The following is a 26,418-nucleotide window of genomic DNA, read 5'->3' as shown; positions in this document are numbered from 1 at the left end:
TTAATATTATACTTGTAGCACCCAAAATCTTGGTAATATTTCTAGCTATAGAACTTTTGGGGTTCTGTAAATCCTTTGAAAGATATGTATTACAAAAAGCAGAAAGAACTACAAAACAGAACTCTGTATCAATTAAGCAGCTGCAACATAGGGCAACATAGCTGCTTTTGGAATCTGGTTTTGATTGTATCTGCAGGGATAAGTATGGTCATGCATAAGCACTTCACTTTGGTAGGAAAAAAAACACCTCTGTTTTGAAAGATTAGTACTCCTTAAGCATATTTATTAAAAACTTAAAGTTTCTAATATAAAATTTATAAATTTATGTAAAGGAAAACAATTCAGCTGTAGCAATTTTTCTGAGGTAAGAAGCATAAGCAGCACATGTATACAATATACCCTTTTGTAGATAGCTAAAACATTACATTGTATACAATCCAAGAATATCTATTCTACTTTTCAGCTCAGAATTATAATTTTAATTTGCAATATAGTATTTTGGGCAGCATTATCCTGATTTAAATTATGTACAATAATAGCCCAACTGACAATCGTGTTACTTTTTACCTATACTAATATTAAAAAAACCTACCTGGTTAGTATTTGGATAAGAGATGTCAAAAAAATCCCAGGTTTTTAAGCTAATTAGAATGTTAGAAAAAAACATTTTGTTTTGTTCCTTATTTTAAAGGAAAAGAAAAAAATATTGTTCCATACTGCTGCCAAAAAAACTACAAAGGATACATCAATTGTTTTATCTGCTAGTATACAACTGTATGGTTTATTTATTTACAAGTTATTGACTATGCATTTTCTGAAACAATTATGGTGTTCATGTGGGGAAAATGTGACTTTCTTCTTAATCTGATATTTTCCCAATCCACACAGGTACAGAATTCACATAGTACACATTAAGCAGGGAGTTGGATTCAATAGTCTAATTAGCTCTTTTAATTCCATGACTCTACAGTTAATAAAGCAAAAAACAAAATAGGAACAGGAAAGCAACTAATATTAAACATTATTTGCTTCTAAGTATTAAGCTACTAAGATTTTTCAAACATAAATACCGATAGAAGATTGTAAAATGATTCGTTACCTCTAAAAGATGACCAGTCAGTGGTCTCCACAGAATTTCAATCCTATGCATGTTAACCAGTCCTGTTTCTAACAATTTAGCAACAGCAAACAATGATGGTTCCTAAATGCAAATGGTATTTAAAATGATTTCATTCACCAGCTCATACATTGAGTTACTGTACTGAAGAACAGTGATGTAAAGTGTTATCTTCAAGGTTTGTTGACATAGCAGTTTAATTTTTAGTTGTGTATTATAATCCTTTATCCACTATGATAAAATTCATATATCAACTGTTCATATGAAATTGAAGTATATATTTGTTAGAATACAGAGGCTGGATCTGTTTCACATATACTTTTAAAATACCAACTACACATACATGGGAGATCAATTCATTTCATTTTTAGTTTAATAAATCTCCTCATGATGAGGACATTGAAGTATTCTTATTAAATGACCAATACCTATACAATTCAAATTTATTTATACCCTTAGCTTACCGAGGGACCATAAGTATGCATACATACATGCATATTTTTGGAATTCATTGATCAGAACTTAGTATAATAAATTAAATTCTGCACACGAAACTGTGGTCTTTACTTTTCCCTTTTCTGCCACAAAGATGATATTTACAAATTGTGTAACAAGCTAGGATTGTAAATCAATTTCAAGCTTTAATTTAAGATATTAACTTTTCCCATCCTCTTTACAATTGCTTCTATATTTGAACTAAATGCATAATTATGAACAATTGTACTTAATTAAGGAATATCAAGAAAAGAGTTGGATACAGGGGTAAAAGACTAAAATGGGTATGTAAATTAATTAATACATCATGTTACATAAAACTGTTTTACTGCTGATGTATGCTGAATAATTGATAATAATAATTGTGCTTCATAGAAAAGCCACTGATGCTGTTGATAATGTCAAGCTGTGGAATGTGGTTAGAAAAATGGGAATCCCAGAAAACTGCTTTGTTGTCATGCAAAACCTTTATAGAAGTCAAGCCATAGTACAAACTGAACATGAACATCGTGAAATTGAGTGTCTTCAGATTGGCAAACTACTGAGACAAGGTTGTATATTTTCCACTTTCATACTTAAACTATTTGCTGAAATACATATCAAGGGAAGATACATTTGAAGAAATAGTGTCTGCTTTAAAAACTGGAGGAAGAAACATCTATAGTTGTGGGTTCTATCTACAAAGGATTCTCTACAAAGGATTTTCTGCCATGGCACTTTCTCTGTGGAACATCATTTCTTCCCTGCAATGGGATCTACCATTTTCATTCCATCCTTCCAGAAAACCTGCAAAATTTGACAGTGTCAACAAGCCTGGGAGACTCAAAGGAATGGTGGCTCTATATCTCCATGTCTAATGTTCTTGCTTAGCCTTTTAAATGTTTTTAATGGCATTCTGCTTTTATTTTACGATTTTATTATACACAACCCAGAGTCACATTCTGTGAGATGAGAGGCCATATGAATTATATTTATGAATATAACCTGTACTATGCTGAGGGCACTACTCTGATACCCACAAATGCATAGGATCAACAAGCTGCAAAATAGAAGTCAAAGAACACAGTGGAAAATGGCACTAGAATTAAATATGAAGAAGATCAAATTCATGATAACATGTACAACAAGAGCCTTAAAACTGGCAACAAAGATACTGAAGTGGTAAACAGCTTCAGCCTTTGGGATCCACCATCAACATAACCCCCCAGACACGATATACATCATGGAATAGCACTTCGTAAACAGTCATGAAGACCTTGAAAAAATGTTCAGATGCTGTTTATATACCTACATTTACGAAGATCAGAATAGTGCAAGCCATGGCACTCCATGTGATGCTGTATGGAAGCAAAAGCTTGACTTTGAAGCAGCAGAACAGAAAAAGTACTAATGCTTTTGAACTTCGATGTTGGAGAAGTTTCATGAGAATATCATGGCCAACCAGGAAAACAATGATTAATCAAATAAATAATCTCAAAGTTTTATCTCAAAGTACAAATATCGAGGCTCAAATTATCCTATTTTGGAAGGCTATAAAGCTGGGAAAGAGAAAAGAGACAAGGCTGATCGGCAGCAAGATGGAAGGCCAGTGGGGATGGCTGCACTGTTCAAAAACCCAAAGGACCAGATCAGGGACAGATCATCACAGAGAAAATCTATGTGGTTGATAAAAAGTCAACACCAATTTGATGACACATAATTAATAGAATATCTGATGTTTGCACTAAAAGGACCATATGGGATACTTTTTATAAATAATGTTTATATAATTCATGTTCATATAATTCATATGTAAACTTAACTGAATTAATCTGGTTGATTTATACAAAAAACTTAAACATAGTGTACCTTATTATTTCCATAGGCCATATCCATGGCTTCCAGAGACAATGAACAAAGTGCATTTATTAAATGATGTAATGAAACATCATCCAGATATCTGTGAGGAAGGAATGGAGGCGAGAAATCAAGTATTAAAACTATTTCAAAATGAATAAGAAAAAAGAACCCCAAAGTGGGGCTGTTTGCAACAAATAAAAGTGGTTAAAATGATAAAAAGAGATGTAACAGATAGTTAGAGACAGACTTTTATAACTGTGTATTCTAACATTTATTTGCAAAGTCATTTTCTTACTGTGAACTTTCAAAAAGTCTGGAAAGAATGTTGGAGATAATTGGCAAATCAGTCATAACAGCCGTAGTTAGAACCTAAAAGAAATAATTTCAAAATTTGGTAAATGTATAGTAAAAACATATGATATGATAACATTCTATTCAATAAAGTAATATATATCTTACTGTGCTAGGTCCTTCTACAGCTCTTCCAGGCTTTAAAGCACCTCCAATGCCTGGTTTTAAACCAAGAATCCATACAAGATGCTAAAATGCAAAAAAACAAAAAAACACACACACACACTTTAAAATTTGAAATACCTTTGTAAATATGTTCTGTGACAAAGTGTGCAAAGTTCTTATCACAATTTAAAAGCTTAGACTAAATAGCAAAATATCATTATAGCTCTGTATAATCATTCCATCCATGCTGTTGAATGGGTGATTAGAACATGTGGTTTCATGCATGGTAGGATTTCATGCATATTTGGATACCCAAAGTCAAGGTGACTGTCATATAACAATAGCAGTTTGGCAAATTGAATAGATCTTATTTTTAGCAAATGAGAAATTTCATTGCTCAACCACTGAAAATGATACATCCATTTTTATGAAAAAATTTAAATTCACCTGGAGTGTAGCTAAGACAAGTTGCCATGATGTACCAAGGACGGCTCCGTGACAATGAGCCAAGCTAAGTAACGTTCTCATGCATTGTATATTCTTAGATGTAAGCTAAAAGAAAATTTAAACAGTTAGCATTTTATAGATATAACCTAAAAATGTTTTATAAGTGAAAAACTGTTTCAACAATATTAATGAAAAATATAATCATTAAAAAAAAAAACCACTACACCAATTTATTCTTAGATTTTTCTATAACTGATGCTTGCATGTAAGGGGTATTTTACCCTGGATTTCAGTGACAACATCTGACATAATCCTTATTCATTATGGCAGAGGGAAGCCTTTTAATTTGATCAAATATTCAAACATTTTACTTTACAAACAAATATTAGTACAAGCTTGTACAAATAAAACTAAAGCAGAAAAGAGAGAACCCAAAATATACATGCTTCTTTTGATACAACGGTATTTAAAATGTGTTCGACTTGGCTTTTAACAGACTTTTTCAGCCAACATCTCTGAGAGTGACTGGGCTGCTTGGTGGAGGAACTCTGCCCTGCACAGGGCAAAATCAATTTGGCCGGTAAGTCTTCCACTCTCTTGGAGAATGGGTGCCAATGGACCTTTTTCAGCCAGACCCTAAAAACCAGATGGAGTCCTGTCAGCAGGCGGTGGCAGCTTGTAAGTTTCTTTACTGACTTTTGGCTCTCTGAAGAAGCTAGCAAGGGAAGATTTCAAATGATGATCACATTTGGATTGGCAAACTATTGTAAGAACGAGTTGCCAAGAACCCAGATCACAATCATGTGACTGTGGGGACACTGCAATAGCTTTGGGCATAGTCACAAATTCCTTCTTTCAGCACTGTCATAATTTTGAATGGTTGCTGAATGAACAGTCATAAAGCAAGGACTACCTGTAGTGTTCTCCTGCAATTAGTATTTTCAGATTCGTTCCAGGATAGAACTAATTTATATTTATAAATGACAAGTAGCAACAATAACTACAAACAAAACTCATTGTACACAGTTCATTCAAGTTCATTAATATTATCCCTTTAGTGTTTTTTTTAAAAAATAACAAAGATTAAGAATTGAATAATCAAACCCCTTCTCAATTTACTGCAAGGTGAAATATAAAGCTTGAAGATCTCACTAGATCAGATATTCAGACCATAAATTCACAATTGAAATTGAGAATGAGATGACATTAAATAAAACATGAAAAGATGTAGCTCATGCATCACAGGAACAAAGCAGAAGCCATCAAGTACAATATTAAATATCTTAATTAGTTAAAGGTACTATTACTATAATAGAAAAATAAAAGTAAAAGGAACACCATATCTGGAACAGCTGATAGGTTACCAATATAAAGGGAGCAGACACAGTAACCTAGTTACTGAATACTGGAAAAGTATTGTAAACTTTTATAAAGAATCCCTCTGCCAAGATAAGATTTCTCCAAAAACAAGAAGTAAAAAGTAAAAGGGTAGTGACTTATCCTTAAAAAATTCTTAAAAGTATACGGAGAAACTTTTTTTTTAATGGAAAAGAATGTAAAATACTATGAACTTCAATTACTCATAAGGCTGCTCATCAAACATGAGACAGATAAGAATAGTGTATCTGTTTAGAGGACTTCCTGTTTTTATCAGGGCAGGGATGACCCAAATCAGAAACCCACTGTGACAATGAAATACCAAGACCTGCACAGTGGCTCCCTAGTCCTCATCCAAAATGGTGGCTGGCAGGATACCTGAGTATGCAGGTGAGTAGGTGGGTTCCCCCTTCTCTGCATGCGGGGAACAGGCAGGAAAGGAAGGGAGAAGAGCTGATGCAAATTTTGCTTCTGCTGGATTGTTGTTCCTCTTAGTAGTTTGGCGAAAAATGAAAACTAAGACGGAAATCACCGCCCAAAGCCCTCTCCGAGGGAGATGGGCGGTTAAGAAATATGAAATATAAAACAAATAAAGCTTGCAGAAAAATGGTAAAGAGGAAGAACAGTTGACAAACACAAAGGAAGTCTAAATTTACAAGCCATCATCTAATTTTAAATAATTTCAAAATCAGATTACATTCTACAATAGCCATGCAACTGAAACTAGAATGGTGCCATGAAGACAGAAGAAAGCTTAGGAAGATTTAGTCCCCAGCTGCAAGGCTATTTTACTTTCTTTTACATAGGTAAGTAAATATCATTCAAGCAAAAGCTGTAAATGATGAATCTGAAAATAACTGCAGGTTACATCAATAATGAACATACTTCCTTTTATAACTAGAATATGCTATGAAAATTTGGCTCATGTAATGTATTAAACCAAGATATATTTAATCAGAGTTACTGAATAAATCATAATGCCTGCTTCATGCACCATTGTTAGGATTATGAATCTAGATCAAATATGCTATATAACTTTAGACAGGAGAGATTAAAATGGGAGCTATCTATACTGTTCCTCAGTGAATACATCACTTAAATATAATGGTAGTTAGCATGAGCTCCCTCTCTTGATCTAATGGGCTTTTTATTTGATTTAATTTGTACTTTTTTGTTCCGGTCTTTTCACTATGCTATAATAGAAGTCCCATCCTTTTTAAAACTGTAATAGTGTAATAAGAAGTGTAATAAAAAGTGTAATAAAAAGACTAAATAAATAATTAGCACAAGACATTAGGAAGCTTTCCAGTTGATGAAAATATATGTGAGTTTACTGAGTTTAGCATGGCTTAATAGCGATGGGGGAAATGAAAAGGAGATAGGTAATAATGAAGCAGAAAACAAATATTTACAAACTGTATTTTACCATTACTGTTCCCTGTGGTTGGAGAGCCAGTGGTTGCCCCACTGCTACAACTTGCTGATGAGATTCACTTGAGGGACTGATCATTTGCACATTTTGACCTTGAATAGAATATGCTGGAAAGCAAAACAATATTTAGATATGAACATTCATTAATATTATATTTTTAATTCAAATATACCCATATACATACATAAAAAATATTTATTAAATCTATTACTCATAGTTATAACAAACTATTAGTAATACATTTTAAAAAATCCTTAAAAAATCAGTTTGCTACTAATAGAGATATTTTAATGTAGCCTTCACATCTAAAATTATGCTGTGCATCCCAAACAGCAATGGAAGTCTTCATAGGCACATGGAAGTTTGTAATTTCTATGGTCTATTAATAACATTCAACCAATGAAAAAAAAACTGGCGGGCTTTCAGAATCTGGCCATATATATTTCTTTATATTATATTATCATTCACTTCTTACAGTTCCACAGATCCACATGATATTCTGATAAGTACTTGTGTCTAATATATATTAAGAAAACTACATTCTGTCAAAATTGCAGAGCATTTTTGCATTCAGATGATGTAAAATAAGACTAAATAATATCCTTACATTTACTGGAAAGGGCAGCACTAGTAGTATTCAGTACTGTCAAGGCATAGTGAGGAGGCAAAGAACTTTTGCAAATAGCAGTAATAAAGGCATCTCTTGATGTTACAAGATTTAATTTTCCACACAATGCAGCCATAGTTAGCTCTGCTTTTAGAATATTTTCTGTGGCAGCTTCATCGGTACTGAAATAGTACAGAAATCATTAACATAATCCATACATATTAAAAGTTATTTCGATTAAAAACAAAGCATAGATATCCACATTGTTCCATTGGAAATAAAATACATACTGTGTGCACAATTATTAGGCAAGTGAGTATTTTAACAGTATCATTTTTTTCATATTTTCCACCTCCAAGCTGTATAAACTTGAATGCTTAGTGGATATAAGCATATCAAGTAATGTGTATTTGTGTAACAAAGGAGGGTATGGCCTAAGGAGATCATCACTCTTTATCAAGGTGTGCATAATTATTAGGCAGCTTCTTTTCCTCAGGTAAAATGAGGCAAAGAAGAGAGATTTCACTAATTATGAAAAGTCAAAAATCGTAAAAAGTCTTTCAGAGGTATGTAGCACTCTTGATATTGCAAATGGTCAACAGGGTCACAGGAACGTGTTGAGAAAAAGATGCACATTAACTGCCAAAAATTTGAGAAGAATCAAACATGAAGCTACCAAGAACCTATTATCCTCCAGTGCTGTCATATTCCAGAACTGCAACCTACGTGGAGTGCCCAGAAGTACAAGGTGTTCAGTGCTCAGAGACATGGCAAAGGTAAGGAAGGCTGAAACTCGATCATTGATCAAGACACGCAAGTTGAAACAGCAAGACTGCGACAAGAAATATCTGAAGATAGATTTTTCAAAGGTTTTATAGACTGATAAAATGAGAGTGACTCTTGATGGACCAGATAGATAGGCCCAGGGCTGGATCAGTCATGAGGACAGAATTCCACTTTGACTAAGACGCCAGCAAGGTGGAGGTGGGGTACTGGAATGGGCTGGTATTATTAAAGATGAGCTAGTTGGATCTTTCCAGGTTGAAGATGGACTCAAAATCAACTCCCAAACCTACTGCCAGTTTTCAGAAGACACTTTCATCAAGCAGTAGTACAGAAAAAGCCTGCATCTTTCAAGACCATTATTTTTATGCAGGACAATGCTCCACACCATGCATTGAAGTACTCCACTGTGTGGCTAGCCAGTAAAGGCCTTAAAGATGAAAAAATAATGACATGGCCCGCTTCCGCATCTGACCTAAACCCTATTGAGAACTTGTGGGCCCTTCTTAAATGTGAGATTTATGGTGAAGGAAAACAGCACATCTCTCTGAACAGTGTCTGGGAGTCTATACTTGCTGCTGCACAAAAAGATGATCATCAACAGATCAAGAAATTGACAAGACTCCATGAATGAAAGATAGACTGTTTTTGAAAAGAAGGGTCACTGATTTTTTTTGAAATGTCAGAAATGCTTATTTGTACATTTTAGTTGTTTATTATTTTCACTATAACAGATGCAAATAAATGCGTAAGATGGGCAAATTTTTCATTTTTTATTTAATTACATAATAATGCTGCACACTAATAGTTGCCCCAAGATTGTCACATAGATATTCTCCTAAGAAAGCCAAAACCTCACTTTTACTTTTTTAAATATTCAAGTTTGAGGTTTATTAACATTTTGGATTGACCGAAAGCACTGTAGTTATTCAATAATAAAATTAATCATCCAAAATACAACTTGCCTAATGTGCACACAGTGTAAAAAGAAAATATTTATGTAAGAATTTACCAAGGTATCATAAGACATGGAAGGTAATTCTGAAGACACAAAACAAATTTAAAAGACTCCTTTAATAAAATAAGCTTATTAATATCTTTCAAATGTACATGTTTTGAAGATGTGCATGTTGTACCCTGTTTCTCCAACAATATGGCCTCCCGCAATAGGAAGTCCTAGCATATTTTATAGGCATGAAATGAAATTAAGCCCCTCCCCCAAATTAAGGCCTATATTAAAACATGTGAAATGGGGGGAATGGGGGGGGGTTGCCGTTAGGAAGTACTTTTCTTGCACACCCGAATATGGTGCTGCCTGCGTTGACCCCAATATGAAGTGCCCCACCAATGCCGAGGTCAACATCCAAGCCATCACTGCCCGCCCACCCGAAGATGCAAGGGGGGGAATTAAGTCACCCCCAAAAAGACGGCCTAGCCATTTTTTCGGGGCTCAAAAAAAAATAAGACCCAGCCTTATTATATGAGAAACACGGTAGAATCTTTCTGGAAAATCATTTTGCATACTGGGTTACAAAAAATAAAGTATAATAAAGTTTTGTGTTATAGTAAAGTAACACAATCCTTTATATTAGTTGGTGCTGTACAGATAGAAAGATCAATCTCACAGAATTCTCAAAAGTAATAATTCTAGCTAGGAAAATCTGAAAGTTGATGGAAGTCAGTGGAGGTCTCTGTCTTATGCTATAATTCATTTATTTCAATCAATTGTTATATTATCAGCTGTGGTGGTATCGCGGTTTTAATGCAATACTGCAGGCTAACTCCCTGCTCACTCCAGAAGTTTGATTTTGAACAGCTCAAGGTTAACTCAGCCTTCCATTTTTCCAAGGTCAATAAAATGGGAACCCAGATTGTTGGGGGGCAATATGCTAACATTGTAAACTGCTTAGAGAGGGCTATAAAGCACTGTGAAGTGATATATAAGTAAGTGCTATTGCTTTCATCTGCCTGGTATCAAAAATGATAAATCTCATGTAACTATATTTATGGACACCATAGTTCAATTATATATATATTATATATAATTATTATAATTATATATATTATAATTATATATATATATTCTCTAGAAGAAGAGAAAAGCTTAGTCTTGCTTAACTGATCAGTTAAATTGCAACAATATCAAATTTTTATAGCTTTTTGGCCATAAATATTTTTCTATAACTTTGTCTCTTTAAGTTCTTAAGAAATAAGATACTTAGTTGATGTGCAATTTGCTATATGAAATCTTAGCTTGTCTGTAAGAAAGCATCGTTTTCAAAAATGAAACTAAACTATTTAAAAACAATCCGATACCTAGCATCCAGAAGTAAAGACAGTGCAGCAAGAAGACCACACCAACATGCATTCACCATTTCTTCCCAAACAACTCTGTGATCTTTAAAAAAAAAACAAATTTACAATACTATTAAATAATGCTTAGCAAATCAATTATAGAAAATACATTTCTTGGTGCATTTTTGTTTTCACTTAAACATACACTGTCTCACAGTCATGTGATCACAATTTCTGACATCCTTTTGTCAGCTATCAACAAGAAAAGTCAATGGGGAAGCTGAAAGGAAGTTGCAAGTCGTGGTCATGTAAACTGCTTGCTTAAAGACCCACATGACCTTTGCTTAATAACAAAGCTGGGACTGTTGGAACTGCCATCACAAAGTGGTACAATCACAGGATATCATGCTTTATAACTGTATTGTTTAGTAATGACAATTCCAGTTCCAATTGCCATTATAAACTGGGACTGCCTGTACTTGATTCAAATAATGAAGACTAAGTACAGTGGAACCTTGGGTCATGAATGCTTCTGACCACAACCAAATTGGGTGCCAACCAAAAAATCCACAAAATGTTTGACTCTGGTCGTGCACATATCCTTGGGTGGCGATCAAACACAGCCATGGTGATTTCCCCTACCACGGTGATTTCCTCTCCCATGCCATTTGTTGGTGTGCGTATGCGCAATCAATCTCACTTCTGGTCATGAGCAAATTGGGTTGTGACCGAAATCCTGGAACTGATTAGAGTCATGACCAGAGTTTCCACCGTAATTTGTTAATGCAAAGATGCACATACAATTCCAAAATAAATTTTAAATTTTCATATTTTTAATCTGCAGTCCAGTGCTTTAAGGGAAATATACTTCATCTATTGTCATCTTATGAGGTAATGCAGGTAAGTATACCCAGAAATACTATTCTAACTTTATTACAACTTGACAGTAACAGAATCCTGCAAATCCAAAAGTATATCTCTCTCTGCTCATATCTACAGTCAAAGAAATTAGAGAAGATCCTTGCCAGATCCCTATTTCTTCTGCAGGTTAAGCTGTCTACTCTCTGACCATTAGACTGTGTCTCCTCCTATCTCCCAAGGTTAGTCCCACATTCCATTACATCTTTAATTCAAACTTGTAATAATCTAAAATGTTATTAAATATGGCTGTCCAAAGTTTAGTAATAGAATGGGATTTTTAAAGTAAAATAATACATACCAGATTAAAGGGCAAAACTAATGGAATATTTCAACAGCACTCATAAACACTCAATAAACAAAATCTAAAGAACTAGTTTTGTATATTTAAAAACTATCAAATAAATAAATATATTTTAAATCAACAAAGTTTGGTCTGAATAGAAAGCATAGATGATTTAGAAACACATCCTATCAGCTCCTCAATGCCTTCTTCCTGTTATCAACCCAGTTTTGGATATCATCATATACCTGTATCTTTGTCAGTTTGATCCAATGCTGAATGAAAATCCTGGCGGTATGAAGATGGTGTCGGTAAGGACTGTGCATCAACTGTTGATACTTGACTGTCTATTTCAATATGTCCCAATTCTTCTTCAATCATGTTAGTTATACCACGGACAAGATCCAGCAAACAATGGAATGCTACTGACATAGCATAGCCTTCGGGAATTGTTGGTGGCTCAACTTTATCCAACATTTCCAGACTAAGATATGAAGAAAAACCCACCCAAAATCAATCATATGGAAGTGCTATTTTATGAAGAGATTTACATTACTGCAAAAGACCAGCATGCATGTCCATACTCAAAAGAAAACTAAAATATATTAACCTAAGTCAATAAGGCAGTTGAAAATGAAACTGGTTAAATTGTTATTTTTCAAACTGGATGATTTAGGGAAATTGAAATTCTCTACAGTAGCGGTCCCCAACTTTAAGGCTCTGCAAACAGGTGGAGACTGGAGGGCAGGGGAGAGGGGATGGTTTCAAGCACTGTGTACCGCTTGCACAAATGCAGCTTTGCGCACTTGCCTGCTGCTTGTGAGCACTGGTTTCCAACAGGCTGTGGCCTGGCACCAGGTTGCGGACCAGGGGTTGGGAACCCCTACTCTAGACTGATTAAATCAAATAAGATAAGATCAATATTTAATGCTTTGTATGTCAAAAGATTAGCCTTTCAAATACTATTCCGATGCAAAGGTCTGATGCCATAAGAATAGTGTGTGTTATTTATTGCATTTTTGTTCCGGTCTTTCATTAGTTTGTAGGGCATACAGAATAAAATCCACAATTAAAATATAATAAAATGAAATAATCTAAAAGTAAAGGATGAATAAAAACACACAGATAACAGAAATACAATTAAAATACCAAGTAACAACATGTAACATGATGCTAACCACTTGAAAACAACCCATCTGCGTAATTTTATGAAAACAGAACAGCGAAGGGAAATATTTATCTGCTGCCATCACTGTGATGAAACAGATCCCAAAATAGTCTCTACATCAAAATCAGTTACAGTTCTACATTCCTCTTCAGTTCTATTCTTATAGGTTGTCTTTGATTTACAGCCATAATTGAGCCTGGAATGGTTAAATGTGTCATCACATGACAATGTTACATTTTTTGTGGCAATTGTGAAGTTAAGCAAATGGGAAAGTCATTAGGAACCCACTGAATCCATTGTTTATAATGGGTATTTTTTGTTGGAAACCAGAAGTAAATGCCAGCTTCTAGCAAAAAATGTAAATCGCACTCCTGTGACCATGGGACACTACAAATGACTGTAAATGCAGGGTAGTTGTTGAGCACCCAAAATGTGATCACACAACTGGGAGGGGTGGGGGTAGGCTGCAAATGTTAGAGCTTCAAATCTCAATCCTAAATCCTTTATTGGGGTCCTTCATAATTTTAAATGGTTGCCAATCATTAAGAAAGGACTACCTATATGTTTATCAACCCAAAGTCAATTCCCAAACCAGGGAGCTTGTTAGTTTCCCCAAAAATGGAAGAAGGTGCTCAATATTAAACAATCATAACTTTTTTCTATTCTAAATATCAACAGTATTTCAATAAACCTAAACCTTATATGTTTATTTAACAGTTAACTTTATTTCATTCAATTATATTTTAATTACCGTATTTATCGGCGTATAACACGCACAGGCGTATAACACGCATTCCCTTTAAGAGGGAAATTTCAGGAAAAAAATATGCGGCGGGCGCAGCGCTGACATCACGTCACGACGCTGCGCCGCCGCTAGGCACTATTGGGAACGGGATCCCTTAAAGAGGATTCCGCTCCCTGGACATCGGCGTATAACACGCATACATCATTTGCCCCCTATTTTCAGGGGGAAAAAGTGCGTGTTATACGCCGATAAATACGGTAATTATTTGAACCATCAAATAAGAATATTAATTTATTAATTCAATCACTTGATCTTTTATTCTAATAATACAATGTTTAGCACTGCAACATTCATTTGCATCAAAAGTGAAGTTTCTTGATTTAATTGGAGGCCGAAATATAACCAATTTTTTTTTTAACAGATAGTCTTGACTTATGACCAAACGGAGCCCAAAATTCTCACTGCCATATAAAACAGTTAAGTGAGTTGTGCTTCATTTTACTATTTTTGCCATAGTTAAGCAAATCACTATAGCTGTTAACTGAATCGTTGACTTTACTTGTTGTAAGCCAGCTGGGAAGGTTAGAAATGGTGATTACATGACTCTGGGACAGAGCAACTGTTATAAATACATATGCCAGTTGCTAAGTGCCTGAATTCTGATCATGTGATCATGGCATGCTACAACAGTTGTAAGTGTGAAGAAAGGTCGTAAGTCCTTTCTTCAGTGCTGTTTTAACTTTGAACAGTCACTAAATGAATAAGTTGAGGACTATCTGTATTATAAATGGCCGTAATTAAAAATTACATTTTAAATTACAAAGAGAACTAGTTGTATCTAGTAGTTTAAAGTGATGGACTAGGACTAGGGAGACCCATGTTCTAGTCTGCTTAGGCAGGGGTCCCCAACCACCGGTCCCCGGACTGGTACTGGTCCGTGGATCATTTTTTACCAGGCTGCAAAGCTTGGGCGCCGCCATCTTGTTTCGACGGCGCTTCCGGGTTTTCGGTTGCTTCCAGGTTTTTGGTTGGAAAGTGCTTCTGGGTTTTCAGTTGGAAGGCGGCGTTTGGGTGCTCGCGCCTTAGTTTCGTCGAGGATGGGCGGCTTCGAACAAAGAGCCGTCCCGATGGTGGTGGAGTCTCCCGTTACCCAGGTACCGGTCCGTGGAAGAATAAATAATCGTGAAACCGGTCCCTGGTTCAAAAAAGTTGGGGCCACTGCTCTTAAGGATAGAAGCCAGCTGACTTACTATGAGACAGCAAGTTTCTCTCAGCAACAACTGATTTTTATAAAGTAGTCACTCATATTGTCTGTTGCAATAATTACTTCAATTTATTTGCTTATTTAGCAAATTTACATAGCTGTCCATCTCACAAGTGATTCTGTGATTTATAAGCAAAATAACAATTAAAAACAATTTATCTGCTTGATATAAAAACTTGACATAAATAAAAACAAAAATAAAACTATAAAGTAATAAAACATAAAAGTACCATAAAAGACAATGAGAAGACAACCATCATTTAACCTTATTCAGCCATTCTGAAAGCTTGCCATAGGATCTCCAGGATTGATAAAGAACCACATTTTTAAGGCTTTCTGAAAGACTAACAGAGATGGGGCTAATCTCAGCTAATGGAGAGTGATGTTTGGGGGAGGAGGGGATTACAGCATTTTCTATTCTTTTATAAAAGTTCCAAATAATTTTAGCTGGTGTCTCCTTACCCCAACTTAGTGTACGATTTTTTTTATTAAAACTTTTTTTAAAAAATAAAATGGGATAACATCACTAGCAAATTTTGATTACTCTAAATAGCACATGTACGTGCTAGTGGTATGGAGGATATTTTACTCCGCAGTTTTGAGAAGATGAATTAAACAAGTTTATACAAACAGAGAAATAAATTATTTCACTTACTAGGTAGCTTTAGCACTACCCTGTGCGGATATATTGAGGATAGGTATCCAAGTACCTCTATATTCAAAAGCAGGTAATACAGTCACACCTCCACCAATACTTAACATTCCAGGATTGGATTGTGTTGAGGTTGTACCACCAGGAACATTGCCTCCTATACAACCAAATAAGAAAAAATAATGTGATATATTGCGTTATGCAGTAAAACAAGACTGAAAAATACTAATGATTCTATTTTCACTTCTTGTAGTCCTACAATATGTAAATAATTCTGACATGACCCAGAACTGAATTAGATAATAGTTTAACCGTGAAAAGTTTGATTTATTGATATAAGCCAGACATGTCAAACACAAGGACCGTGTTCCGGCCTGGATGGTCGACACCTGCCTCCATGCCCCGCCTCGCAGCCCATGAGGCTCCCCTTTTGCTGAGGTGGGGGGGCGTCCCCTCACTGCCTCCAGGGTGGGTCAAATCTAAGGTTGACTACGTTCCAGCCTTGTTAGCCGCTACAAGCCTCCATGCTCCGTTTGCCAGCCTGGCCTCACAGCTTGCGAGGCTTTCCTTTCACTGGACTGCCCCCGCATGGGAAAGCCACAGCTGTCAGCGGTATAGCCTACGGCAGCACTGCCAATCCCCTCCCCTCGTCTCTTCCTGAACACAGAGGAAGGAAGCAGATGGGAGTGACAAGCAGGGGAGGGAGGGAAGAACGAAGGAAGGAAGAAGGGAAATGGGTAGGGATAGAAAGAGGAAGGGGGAGGAGGAAGAGAAGGAAAAAGGAGGAGAGGAAGAGGAGGAGGAAGAAGTAAGTAAGGAAGGAAGATGGGAATGTGAAGGAAGGAAGGAAAGGAAGGAAGGAAAGAAAGAAGATGGGAATGGGAAGGAAGGAAGGTAGGAAAGAAGGAGATTATGAGAGGGAGAAAGGACTTCTGAGGGAAGTTCTACCTTAGCACTTGGCCACCAACAGCCCTGCTAAACTTTCGCCATCCCCTTGCCTCTCCTGGTGGTCTCACATCCTATAGCTGAAGATGCTTTGATACAAAGCCGGGTCTCCTTGCATGGAGAGGGTATGGGCCTCCCTTTGACCCACACACCTTGTCCTCCCTCACACACCATGAGCAACTTGGCCATGGAGAGCAAGCATAGCAGCAGCAGCCTCGAGGAGCTAAGTGCAAACATCCCCTTGGGGAAGTGGGGCTGGTCTGGGCTGTGCGGTCCCAGTGCCCTGCAAGCTCAAGAGCCAGGCTGGGCATTTGCCCTCCATTGCCCAGGGCTCCAGGCAGCCTGTGCCGCCATCCGGGGATTCTCCACCTGGCCTGAGGGATGGCGAAGTTCCTCTGGTGGACAAAGTTTTGGTGCTCATGCTGCTGTTGCCTTCCTCTGCTGAAGATCCCCCCAGCCCCAACTGGGCCACCATAGGCACCTGACATGAGCTGTCCATGCCCCCACAATCCCTGCCCCCCAAGGTCAACCACAACCCTGATGCAGCCCTCAATGAAATAGTTTGACACCCCTGATATAAGTTATCAGAATTTTTTCAGAGTTCTAAAAATGTAAAGCATATTCTAAAGATCATAGACCTCTCATCAAATATGAATTTCTTTGTGCAAAAATGTAAATGAAGTAAAAAGATTATAGCAGAGGAATTATAAAATAATAATAACAATAAAATGTACTGAAATAGGATTGGTCCTTGAATAAACAATTTAAAACAATACATTTCATTTACCAGTTTGGTTTATTGTAGCTGAGGCACTTCCTGTGTTTGGTACAAGAAACAATGATTGAATAAATGATCCCAAAGCATTCACAATGTCACGGAATACTTTGGTAGAATGCTGCTTCATATCATAAGATTGACAAAATGACCTGGTAAAAATATGAGTAAAACCATTGTTACTTTTATTTTCAAACATCTACTGTATAAAGAATTTGTGACCCCATATTTTAAAATAATTATCCTTTAATTTATTAAAATTAGGAAAAGACCTCTTGTTTTATAGAAAGCTTTTAAATTAAATAATTCAAAATAAATTTTAATATCCATGCATCATAATACTTTCTGGCACACCCAACAAAGATTCTAGAATATCTCCAAATATATAAGTATTTAATTTTTTTAAAAATCACTTAATTTAGTACATCAATTCAGGAAAAGCCTCTACCTTAGCAGTTGTGGTTGCACACAAAGTCTGTGTATAGATTCTGCTGCAACAGCTCTTAACCACTGTGGTTTATCTGAATCCAGAAACTTTACAAGTAATGACAGAAAGATTTCACATTCAGTTACCTAAACAAAAAAATATCGTGTTGAGAGACAAATAATTCTAATTTAGAGTAATGTGTGCAACAGGTTATTGTTACTTACATGTTACATTTAGCTACAACCTCAGTTTTAATGGGAAGCATGATTAAGAAATCTCATTTCTAAACAATTAGAAAATAACTGAATACAATTTTTCAAGTTCATAAAGTTTTATTCTAATTTGTACATATAATGGTCTGTAACGAAACCTTCTGAAATTTACTTCCAAATAGATTTTCATGGAGCTGTACTGAAAATTACCCAGGGTGACTTCAAGTATATAGAACAAAAATAGCATGTATCACATTTCGGTGCACAAGATATTTAAGATACATCATTTGAATAATATATTAAAATATTAATATTAAAACTCCATTCTTACCAACAAAGTATAGAATTGTTTGATTAATACAGAAACAACTCTTAAAAGGCGCATACAAATAGGAAAATAAGGCTTTTCCACTGGTGCAGGTGAAGATGAAGTACCAGAGCCTTGTCTGAATTTGATATTTGGTGAGAAGAGCTTAATCACCAGTGGACAAACTCTTTCTTTCAGGAGGAAACTAAATTCTTGATTCTGAAAGTAAAAAGAACATTTACATGATACGTTTTAGTAGAAAAAAACACTAGCAATCTTTAGGAATGCTATGTTGATATTAACATTCTGAAACAGCCATAAATACATATGTTTCAATATTTTTTAACCTTCAGAATCATAGGTATACCAAAACATGTATCTTATCTAACCAACTCTGGGTTGACAAAATGTTGTAGGTAAAATGGAGAAAATGAAATCAAATGATATTAAGTTAAGTTTAATTTTGTTTGATTTACTAGGTTATCTAAACATGATCAAGACTGTCAATATTTGAATGTTAACAGATACTTTCTAACAGCTCAATATCTTTTCCAACCTATTCCTATTTCTATGTCTAAATATAGTCTGTTAAACTTACATATCAGAAATCCTATCAGCTTCTTTCTACAATTAATAAATAAAAAAGTTACCTGTAAAAATACTTGTGGGAAATCATTGAGGACTGATTCAAGTAGCTCCAAACCAAATGTTCGAGTCATTTCTGTCATACCTACAAGCCAGTAAGGGGCATCAGCATTAACTAGTTGACAAAGATCCTAAAACAAACAAACAAATAAACAATTATCCCGTATCTTTGTTACTGTAATCAGCCTGGAAAAACTATAAAGTTCTACTCTTTTTAAAGAGGTAAGAATGACTATGTAAGGACCTCCCTCAGGAAAGTAAGACTCTTCAATCTATTGAATTGAATCAAAATAACTTTTATGAGAGAAAGCGGTTGCATAAAGTCATGAGGAATCTCAAGATCCTGCACAAACTATAAAGCAATTCTTTCATTTCCCCAAACCCAACCCTCTTGACCAAACCACTGGCAGCCAATGTAATGCCAAGAGGATGTTGTGAGAATGCTGAGGTGCTAGACAGATAACAGGTCACTCTCAAGGCCCAACAGCCTTGGTTGAAACTGGCTGGGAGGGAGTCTGCCCTATCTCCAAAGACAATCACTCTCCCTAATTGCCAAGCATTCAGGCAAAAGCGAAAGCATCCAAAGCATGCCATCCCCTTCCAACAGAACGGCAGGACATGATGGTGGACCTGACAGACTAAACAAATGTACTTGTTAATAAACTTACTATGATATCTACAATAATAATTCTGAGCCTGTGGATAATTCTATAAAATATTTCATGCTGATTATAAAGCTTATAATCTGCCTTTCATATCTTATAATCACCTTGTAAACAAGGAAACCATGGGTTAAAAATTGGTTGCCAATTCAAATGTCATAAATTTGTTTCCCTCAAATCAAGAAAAATAAAAGAGTAGTTAATATCAGCCTAAAGATGTCTATAGTGCCAAAATGACTAAAAACAATCCCATTATAAATGCAATAAAAATGCCTTTCAAAAATTGTATTTTTTGCTATAATGATATAAACTATTGGTTCATTACTTTTGTTTGCACTTAGACAAGAACATTCTCTATGTTCATAAGACTTTTTGTTTATATATCCAATTTTAGCATGTGAAATTGTTTTTATAAAACCTTTTCAATTTGACAAGTATCTTTAAATATGGCACATTTCCTGAGTATGAGTTCTGAATATGTCCTCAAATTTAAACAAATAGAAAGTCTGTTTATCTTAATGAATGCTGCAATCCTACAATCTAGGGAAGATGTTTTAGGGCTAAAGGGTTAATTTGATTTTCCCATCCAGTACCTTTCTTCTAGAGGAGAGGGAGAAAAAGTTCAATTCTCTACAGTTACTTCAATAAATATTATCATTGTATTATATTGGGATATGAATATTGGACAGAGGAAAGGAGAATTTGACAATATATGTTTTTGAGTATTCCATAACCACTAACCCAAGAAAAGTTTATACCAGAAACCAATAAGCACAGTGAATTTATTTTCATTGGTAATGAAATAAAGGAATGTAACAGCTATCAATATTTTCATGGAATCATAAAATTACCTTTTACCAGACCTAAAACTGGAATTTTTATGTATGTGTGCTTTAAGTCAGTGTTGCTTCCTGATTATTGCTTGGACTAGTCCTTGCAAGTTTATTGGTAAGATTTTTTTAAAAATGGTTTGCCTTATTCCTAGGGCTGAGACTTTTTCACATAAATTAGTGTTCGGGTAAATGATATTGCTTTTGGATTTATTTATTTATCATATTTATTTATTTATTGTAGTTATATTCCATCACAACCAATTCACCTCTAATAAGATATATAATTTATGTAGAGACCAATTTACATGAATAGGCAAGAGTCAAGGAAAAACATAACAGTCAATACCTGAAAAAGCATATATGCATCTTTAGCACATGGTTTCAAGGTGCTTACAGATCTTCTGTTACTATTTCCTTGATTTCCTACTGGTTCTTCAATAAAACCTATATTAAATATAGATCCAATTCAAAAAATATAAAGTGAATAGTTGGATTATCAAAACTGAACAATACTTCATGCTTTCTCCCTACATTGATTCAATTACTTAAATGTTTTGCAAGAAACTTTTTGGTCTATATTATAGTTGCTTTGTTATCCTGCTAAGTAGGAAAAAGTATACATATTTAGCAAAAAAATAGTAATATGTATACTTTATATATGTATACTTTGCTAAATATGTATTATATATGTATATAAATATAAATATAATATAAATAAATGGCTGTGAGTGTGTATGTTCCAGCATAACTCTGGAACGCCTCAAGCAATTTCAACCAAATACCCTTGTGGGGTGTGCCTTAAAATGGCTTCTACTGTACAGCACAGTGGAGTAGACATAGTAATGGCTTCACAGTACATTGTGTTACTACATCTAGAGCTTCAGAGACAGTACAACAGCATGTACTCCTACACTATAGGAGAGATAGAGCTGTTACATCTAGAGCTTCCTTTATAATTTTTATACTCTACTTATACTTTTAAAATCCTGTAAATAAAATTACTTTGATTTGACACTATAAATATAATTTATTCCTTTTCCTGTCTAATACAAGATTGGGATAAATAAATACCTGGGCAACATTGGGTTATTAGCTAGTTAACTATATAAATGCATCTGTCTGTGCAGTATGCATGTATGCAAAAATTAAACTATCTTTATTTTTGTAAACTAAGAAAACAGACTGGATGCACTTCTGTCTGATCTAAAGATTACTGATTGTCCTAGTTGGTCTTCTCTATCATTATCTTTAGTAGAGTTGTAATAATCTGCTTTAAAAAAAAGTTTAGCATATGCTTAAGACAAAATTAAATATTTACTATATTACAAGACATACGCACCTTTATAGCATTCATCTTCAGCAACCACTCTTTCAAAAACAACAGTAACTACCTGTCGGACTGTGGCTGCTGCAGTATTATTGGTGATATTATCTTTTGTGAAGTGTAATCGAAAACAAAGAACAATTGCCTAAACAGTAAACATTAAAATATACTCATTATTCAACAGAAAAGCATTGTCATCACTCAAGAGAAACATCATAATTCTTGCAATTTATAATTTAGTGCTGTAAGGCACTGAGTCAAATTTGTTTAATAAATAAAATAAAATGTTTTTCTGGAAATGACTCCAGAAACTATTGTTAAGGAAACATGGTATTATGTGTATAAAAGATCTTTTTCACTTTAGGAAGGCTTCCTGCTTCTTCCCTGCTTGTAACCCTACCCTTCCCCTTGGTGAAGAAAGTACCTCAATGAAAACTTTAAAAGATGCCCCTCTCCTCACCCCCTAAAACTTCACAAGTTGAACCAGATTGCTGATATCCGTGCCTCAACAGTAAAGTAAGAGTAAAGGTATATGTGAAATTGGTGACTTCTGGGTTAAAACAAGAAAAGAAAAAGGGAGCCCCCATTGTGCATTGGGAAAGTTGAGGTACACAAAAAGGACAACAGAAAAGGTGAAGGGGAGGAAATGTGGGCAGCTTCTGTGTGCTTTCTGCATACCCAAGTTATTTGCAGATTGTGGGCATACATGCATGCATCCATTTATACTTTTTATAAAAAGGACACAAGCTGGCACTAAACAGTGGCATTTATTTTATTAGAAAATATACAATAGGAAAGGAAATATGGATTAGACCTATGGGAAAAAATAGCTTACAAACAGACAATAAGTAGGTTTTCTACTATAGAGCCTAATCCTAGGAAAAACATAAATTGAATAGGGCTTTAAACATATTAAAAATAAAATCCAAATGCACTCTAATTATCATTTGCTGCCTATCTTACCTACCCCTTTCCTATGTAGATCTGAATATATCAAACAGGCTGCAAAAATACTCAGAATTCAGATTTTTTTAAAACTTTGCTATAATTATAACAACAACCCAGAAACCACATCTTTTACTTAAGGAAAATAAGTAGCTAAGGCATGCTAAACATTTACATAGTTATTGGGCTGCTTTTTTCTCATATTAAAAATATTTATACAATTGATTAGTAATAGGTTCATATAAGATTTTCAAGAATAGAAAGAGAAAGATGTGAAACCTTTTAAATGAGATTGCAGCAGTAATGTAAAAATCTATAATGGTATGTAATTTTCCTGTTGATTTCCCTTGCTGTGACTGTATACAAAAGCATGGCTAGAGAAATTCAGAGAATGAGTCATCCTGATACAAATAAAATTAGTTGATGTCATTTTGTCATTAATTAATTCTGAAGAGCACAAAATGATTACCTTAGAAAGCACTTCATCGTGGACAACAGTATTGGTTGTTAGTAATACAAGAACAGTTTGAAGCAGCTTAAGTTCCTCAAGGCTATTTTCCATAAGTTGCCAAAGCATATTAATAATATTTCCAGCAGCAACCTTGGAAGAAATTGAGACATATAATTACTGTAAATGCCTAGACACAGAGCTAGGGCTCACTCTTTAAATTGGTATTGGTTTTTAAATCTCTAGAGCAGGGGCGTCAAACTGGATTTCTTCAAGGCCCAGATCAGCATTGTAGTTCTCCCCAGGCTGGTGGCAGGGTGTGTGTGTGTATGGGGAGATGGAACGGATGCTTCCTGTACCACCCTGCCAGCCAAAACAGGGCACGGGGGCTGTGTGCAACACCCTGTGCCCTGCTTTTCGCCTGGACTGCGTCCAGCAACACTTTGCCAGCAAAAATGGGCACCGAGGAGGCTCATTTTTAGCTTCCATGGCCTCCTGCAGCACTCTCCCAGCCAAAAGCGGGGCACGCTGAGGCCCTGTGAGGTCTCCAAGTGGCCCATTTTTGGTAGGGAGATCACTGCTGGAAGTTGGGGAAGCCGAAAACAGGCCGCGCAGGGGCCTCGGAGGGCCCACCATGGCCTATTTTGGCTGGCAGAGGCACCATGGGTCGGTCCTTTGATATTTCCAGGCCGGCTAAGGGGCCAGATTTAAGCACCCCTTGAGATTGACATCCCTGCTCTAGAATGATAGTGAAAGTATTTTGCTTCCTATTTTTATTTTTAATATTTTCATACGTATTAAAAATAATGTTAGGTGGGGTTTCTACAGATGGTCCTTGCTAATGATCACTTGTTTAGCTACCATTCAAACTTAGAATAGCACTGAATGAGTAGTAGTTATGACAGATCCTCACACTTACAGCCACTTCAACATCCCTTGATCATGTGACTGTGATTTGCAATCTTCCTTGCTAGCTTCAATGCAGAAGCTGGCATGAAATTATAGTCACCTGAGGACCTTGCTTAATGATTCACATAGTCCTTACTCAACAACAACAATTGGGACTGCTGGGACTGCCATCACTAAACAATGCAGTCATATGGTTGTTTTTCTGCTTATAAGTATGTGGCTCAATGATGGAATTTCCAGATCTAAATAGAATCATTAAGTTAATTGCTAAGGAAATAAAATACAGTAGGCTTAATCTTGAATACATATTATAATATCATGAGCTATGGTGGTGCAATGATTAGAATGCAGTACTGCAGGCTACTTCTGCTGACTACCAGCTGCCTACAGTTTGGCAGTTTGATTCTCACCGGCTCAAGGTTGACTCAGCCTTTCATCCTACTGAGATTGGTAAAATGAGGACCCTGTTCATTGGGGGCAACATGCTGACTCTGTAAACTGCTTGGAGATTCTGTAAAGCACTGTGAAGTGGTATATAAGTCTAAGTGCTAGTGTTATAATAGATTTGTTCCTCAAAGTATGTATATAAGTTAAAGACATGCATTTTCTTAAATTTAAATCATGTATTAACTTAACTTTCAAATATCTTATAAATAGGGTTGAGTAAATGATCTTAAAGTATCAACCTTAGTAATAGTTCTTTTAAATCATAATTTTAAATATAATGCTGGGTCTTGACAGAAAATTCCCAAAAACCTTGCATATCTTTTCCTACTTTTTAAAATGGCTTCTGTTATATTAGCTGCTTGCTATATTAGCATCAATAATAGCTTCAATCAGTATATAGATAAAACATGCAGCCTAGTACAATTTCTTATATTTCCTATCATGCAGCTCACACCAGCAGATACAGTTGTACTGTTCAATTTTAATTTTAAAACAAACTCATCTATCTGATAAGAAAAGAAAGCTGGCTTCTCACAACTAAATAATACATGTGCTTTAGAAGACTTTATCTACCTAAATTAAGCTTAATTATATTAGTATACATTAATTCTCATAATGCTATCTTTATTTCTGAAACTGAAAGACCAAGTGTCTAGCGAAAAGTATTTCCAATATTCTGTATTAGTATTACACTGGTCCCTCAGTTTTCTATTATGCAAATCTGAAATTTTCATAATTAATTCCTTAAAGATGAATAATACCATGAAATATTTCCACTGAATAAAACCAGTTTGGTTACCTTAACCTTACCTCTGAAACAACTTCATGAGACATGAGCCTCTGGATAGCAGCTAGACACAGCTGAGTGATCTTTGGTTCTTTTGTTCCACAGCCCATTAGAAAAGGCTGAACCACTTCTGAGCTATTCTCTTTCAAAGCTTTGAAATTGAGAGAGAAAACACAAGCAGGCAAATTTTTAAAAAAATCAAATCAGGAATACTAAAGATATATTTATGATAAAAATTTATGTTTGATAACATATTTAGACTAGTACATATTTAATTTATGCTATAATTAAGCACCCTCCAATTAAATAACTAAATTAAAATAAATAATAGTAGAAAAACAGTAATAAATCAACACCTGTAATGAAGCTGTATATATAACCCAGATATTAAATTATTTTAAGGTATCTTCCTGTACCTCAAATGAGAAATATCATATTGCTATACAGCTGTCCTCAAGACTACTTTTTCTTACCTATTAATGGATGTTAAAAATTGTGAAAGCAGAAAAAAGTTACAACTGAAATATATTTTTATACAACATGATTTTACATAATTCTTCAAGTTAAGTAAAATGTATGTATGTATGTATGTATGTATGTATGTATGTATGTATGTATGTATACCGGTGTGTGTGTGTGTGTGTGTGTGTGTGTTTCTGTATATCCATCCATCCATCATATTGGTTTTGTTACCAAGGAATATTCTGACATTAGCTTCTAGTACAATGTACAATAAATAATTTTATTGCTAGTAGCATTATCATTTTATTTTTGAAAATAATCATCTTTTAAAAGTTCTTATTTTTTAGTTTCAGAACAATAAATAAAATCTGGTTTATTAGATAACTGGCAATAGTCCACTTGATAAAAATGG

The 26,418-nt window shown here is 35.1% G+C and overlaps 1 protein-coding gene across 2 annotated transcripts in view; it reads right to left on the bottom strand.

The window, feature by feature from the left end:
• MON2 (MON2 regulator of endosome-to-Golgi trafficking) overlaps positions 1-26,418 on the bottom strand; it is a 74,011-nt gene that overhangs the window by 27,363 nt on the left and 20,230 nt on the right. For both annotated transcript variants that reach the window (XM_026700290.2, XM_026700310.2), the window contains exons 3-20: positions 25,568-25,695; positions 23,423-23,554; positions 22,024-22,153; positions 21,031-21,128; positions 19,195-19,320; positions 18,569-18,763; positions 18,047-18,171; positions 17,611-17,750; positions 15,882-16,035; positions 12,298-12,533; positions 10,870-10,951; positions 7,771-7,952; positions 7,158-7,270; positions 4,355-4,459; positions 3,911-3,991; positions 3,747-3,820; positions 3,461-3,551; positions 1,100-1,201 (exon numbers count right to left, since the gene is read on the bottom strand). In XM_026700290.2, coding sequence (XP_026556075.1) covers positions 1,100-1,201; positions 3,461-3,551; positions 3,747-3,820; positions 3,911-3,991; positions 4,355-4,459; positions 7,158-7,270; positions 7,771-7,952; positions 10,870-10,951; positions 12,298-12,533; positions 15,882-16,035; positions 17,611-17,750; positions 18,047-18,171; positions 18,569-18,763; positions 19,195-19,320; positions 21,031-21,128; positions 22,024-22,153; positions 23,423-23,554; positions 25,568-25,695 — 2,294 coding nt within the window. The remainder of the gene's footprint in view (positions 1-1,099; positions 1,202-3,460; positions 3,552-3,746; positions 3,821-3,910; positions 3,992-4,354; positions 4,460-7,157; positions 7,271-7,770; positions 7,953-10,869; positions 10,952-12,297; positions 12,534-15,881; positions 16,036-17,610; positions 17,751-18,046; positions 18,172-18,568; positions 18,764-19,194; positions 19,321-21,030; positions 21,129-22,023; positions 22,154-23,422; positions 23,555-25,567; positions 25,696-26,418) is intronic.

Source organism: Pseudonaja textilis, chromosome 5 (genome assembly GCF_049901715.1).
Source record: "Pseudonaja textilis isolate UNSWEBS1 chromosome 5, rPseTex1.2, whole genome shotgun sequence".
In the NCBI taxonomy this organism is placed as follows: Eukaryota; Metazoa; Chordata; class Lepidosauria; order Squamata; family Elapidae; genus Pseudonaja; species Pseudonaja textilis.
Note: the sequence above shows the minus strand (reverse complement) of the source record. Positions and strands in the feature narration are given on the sequence as shown.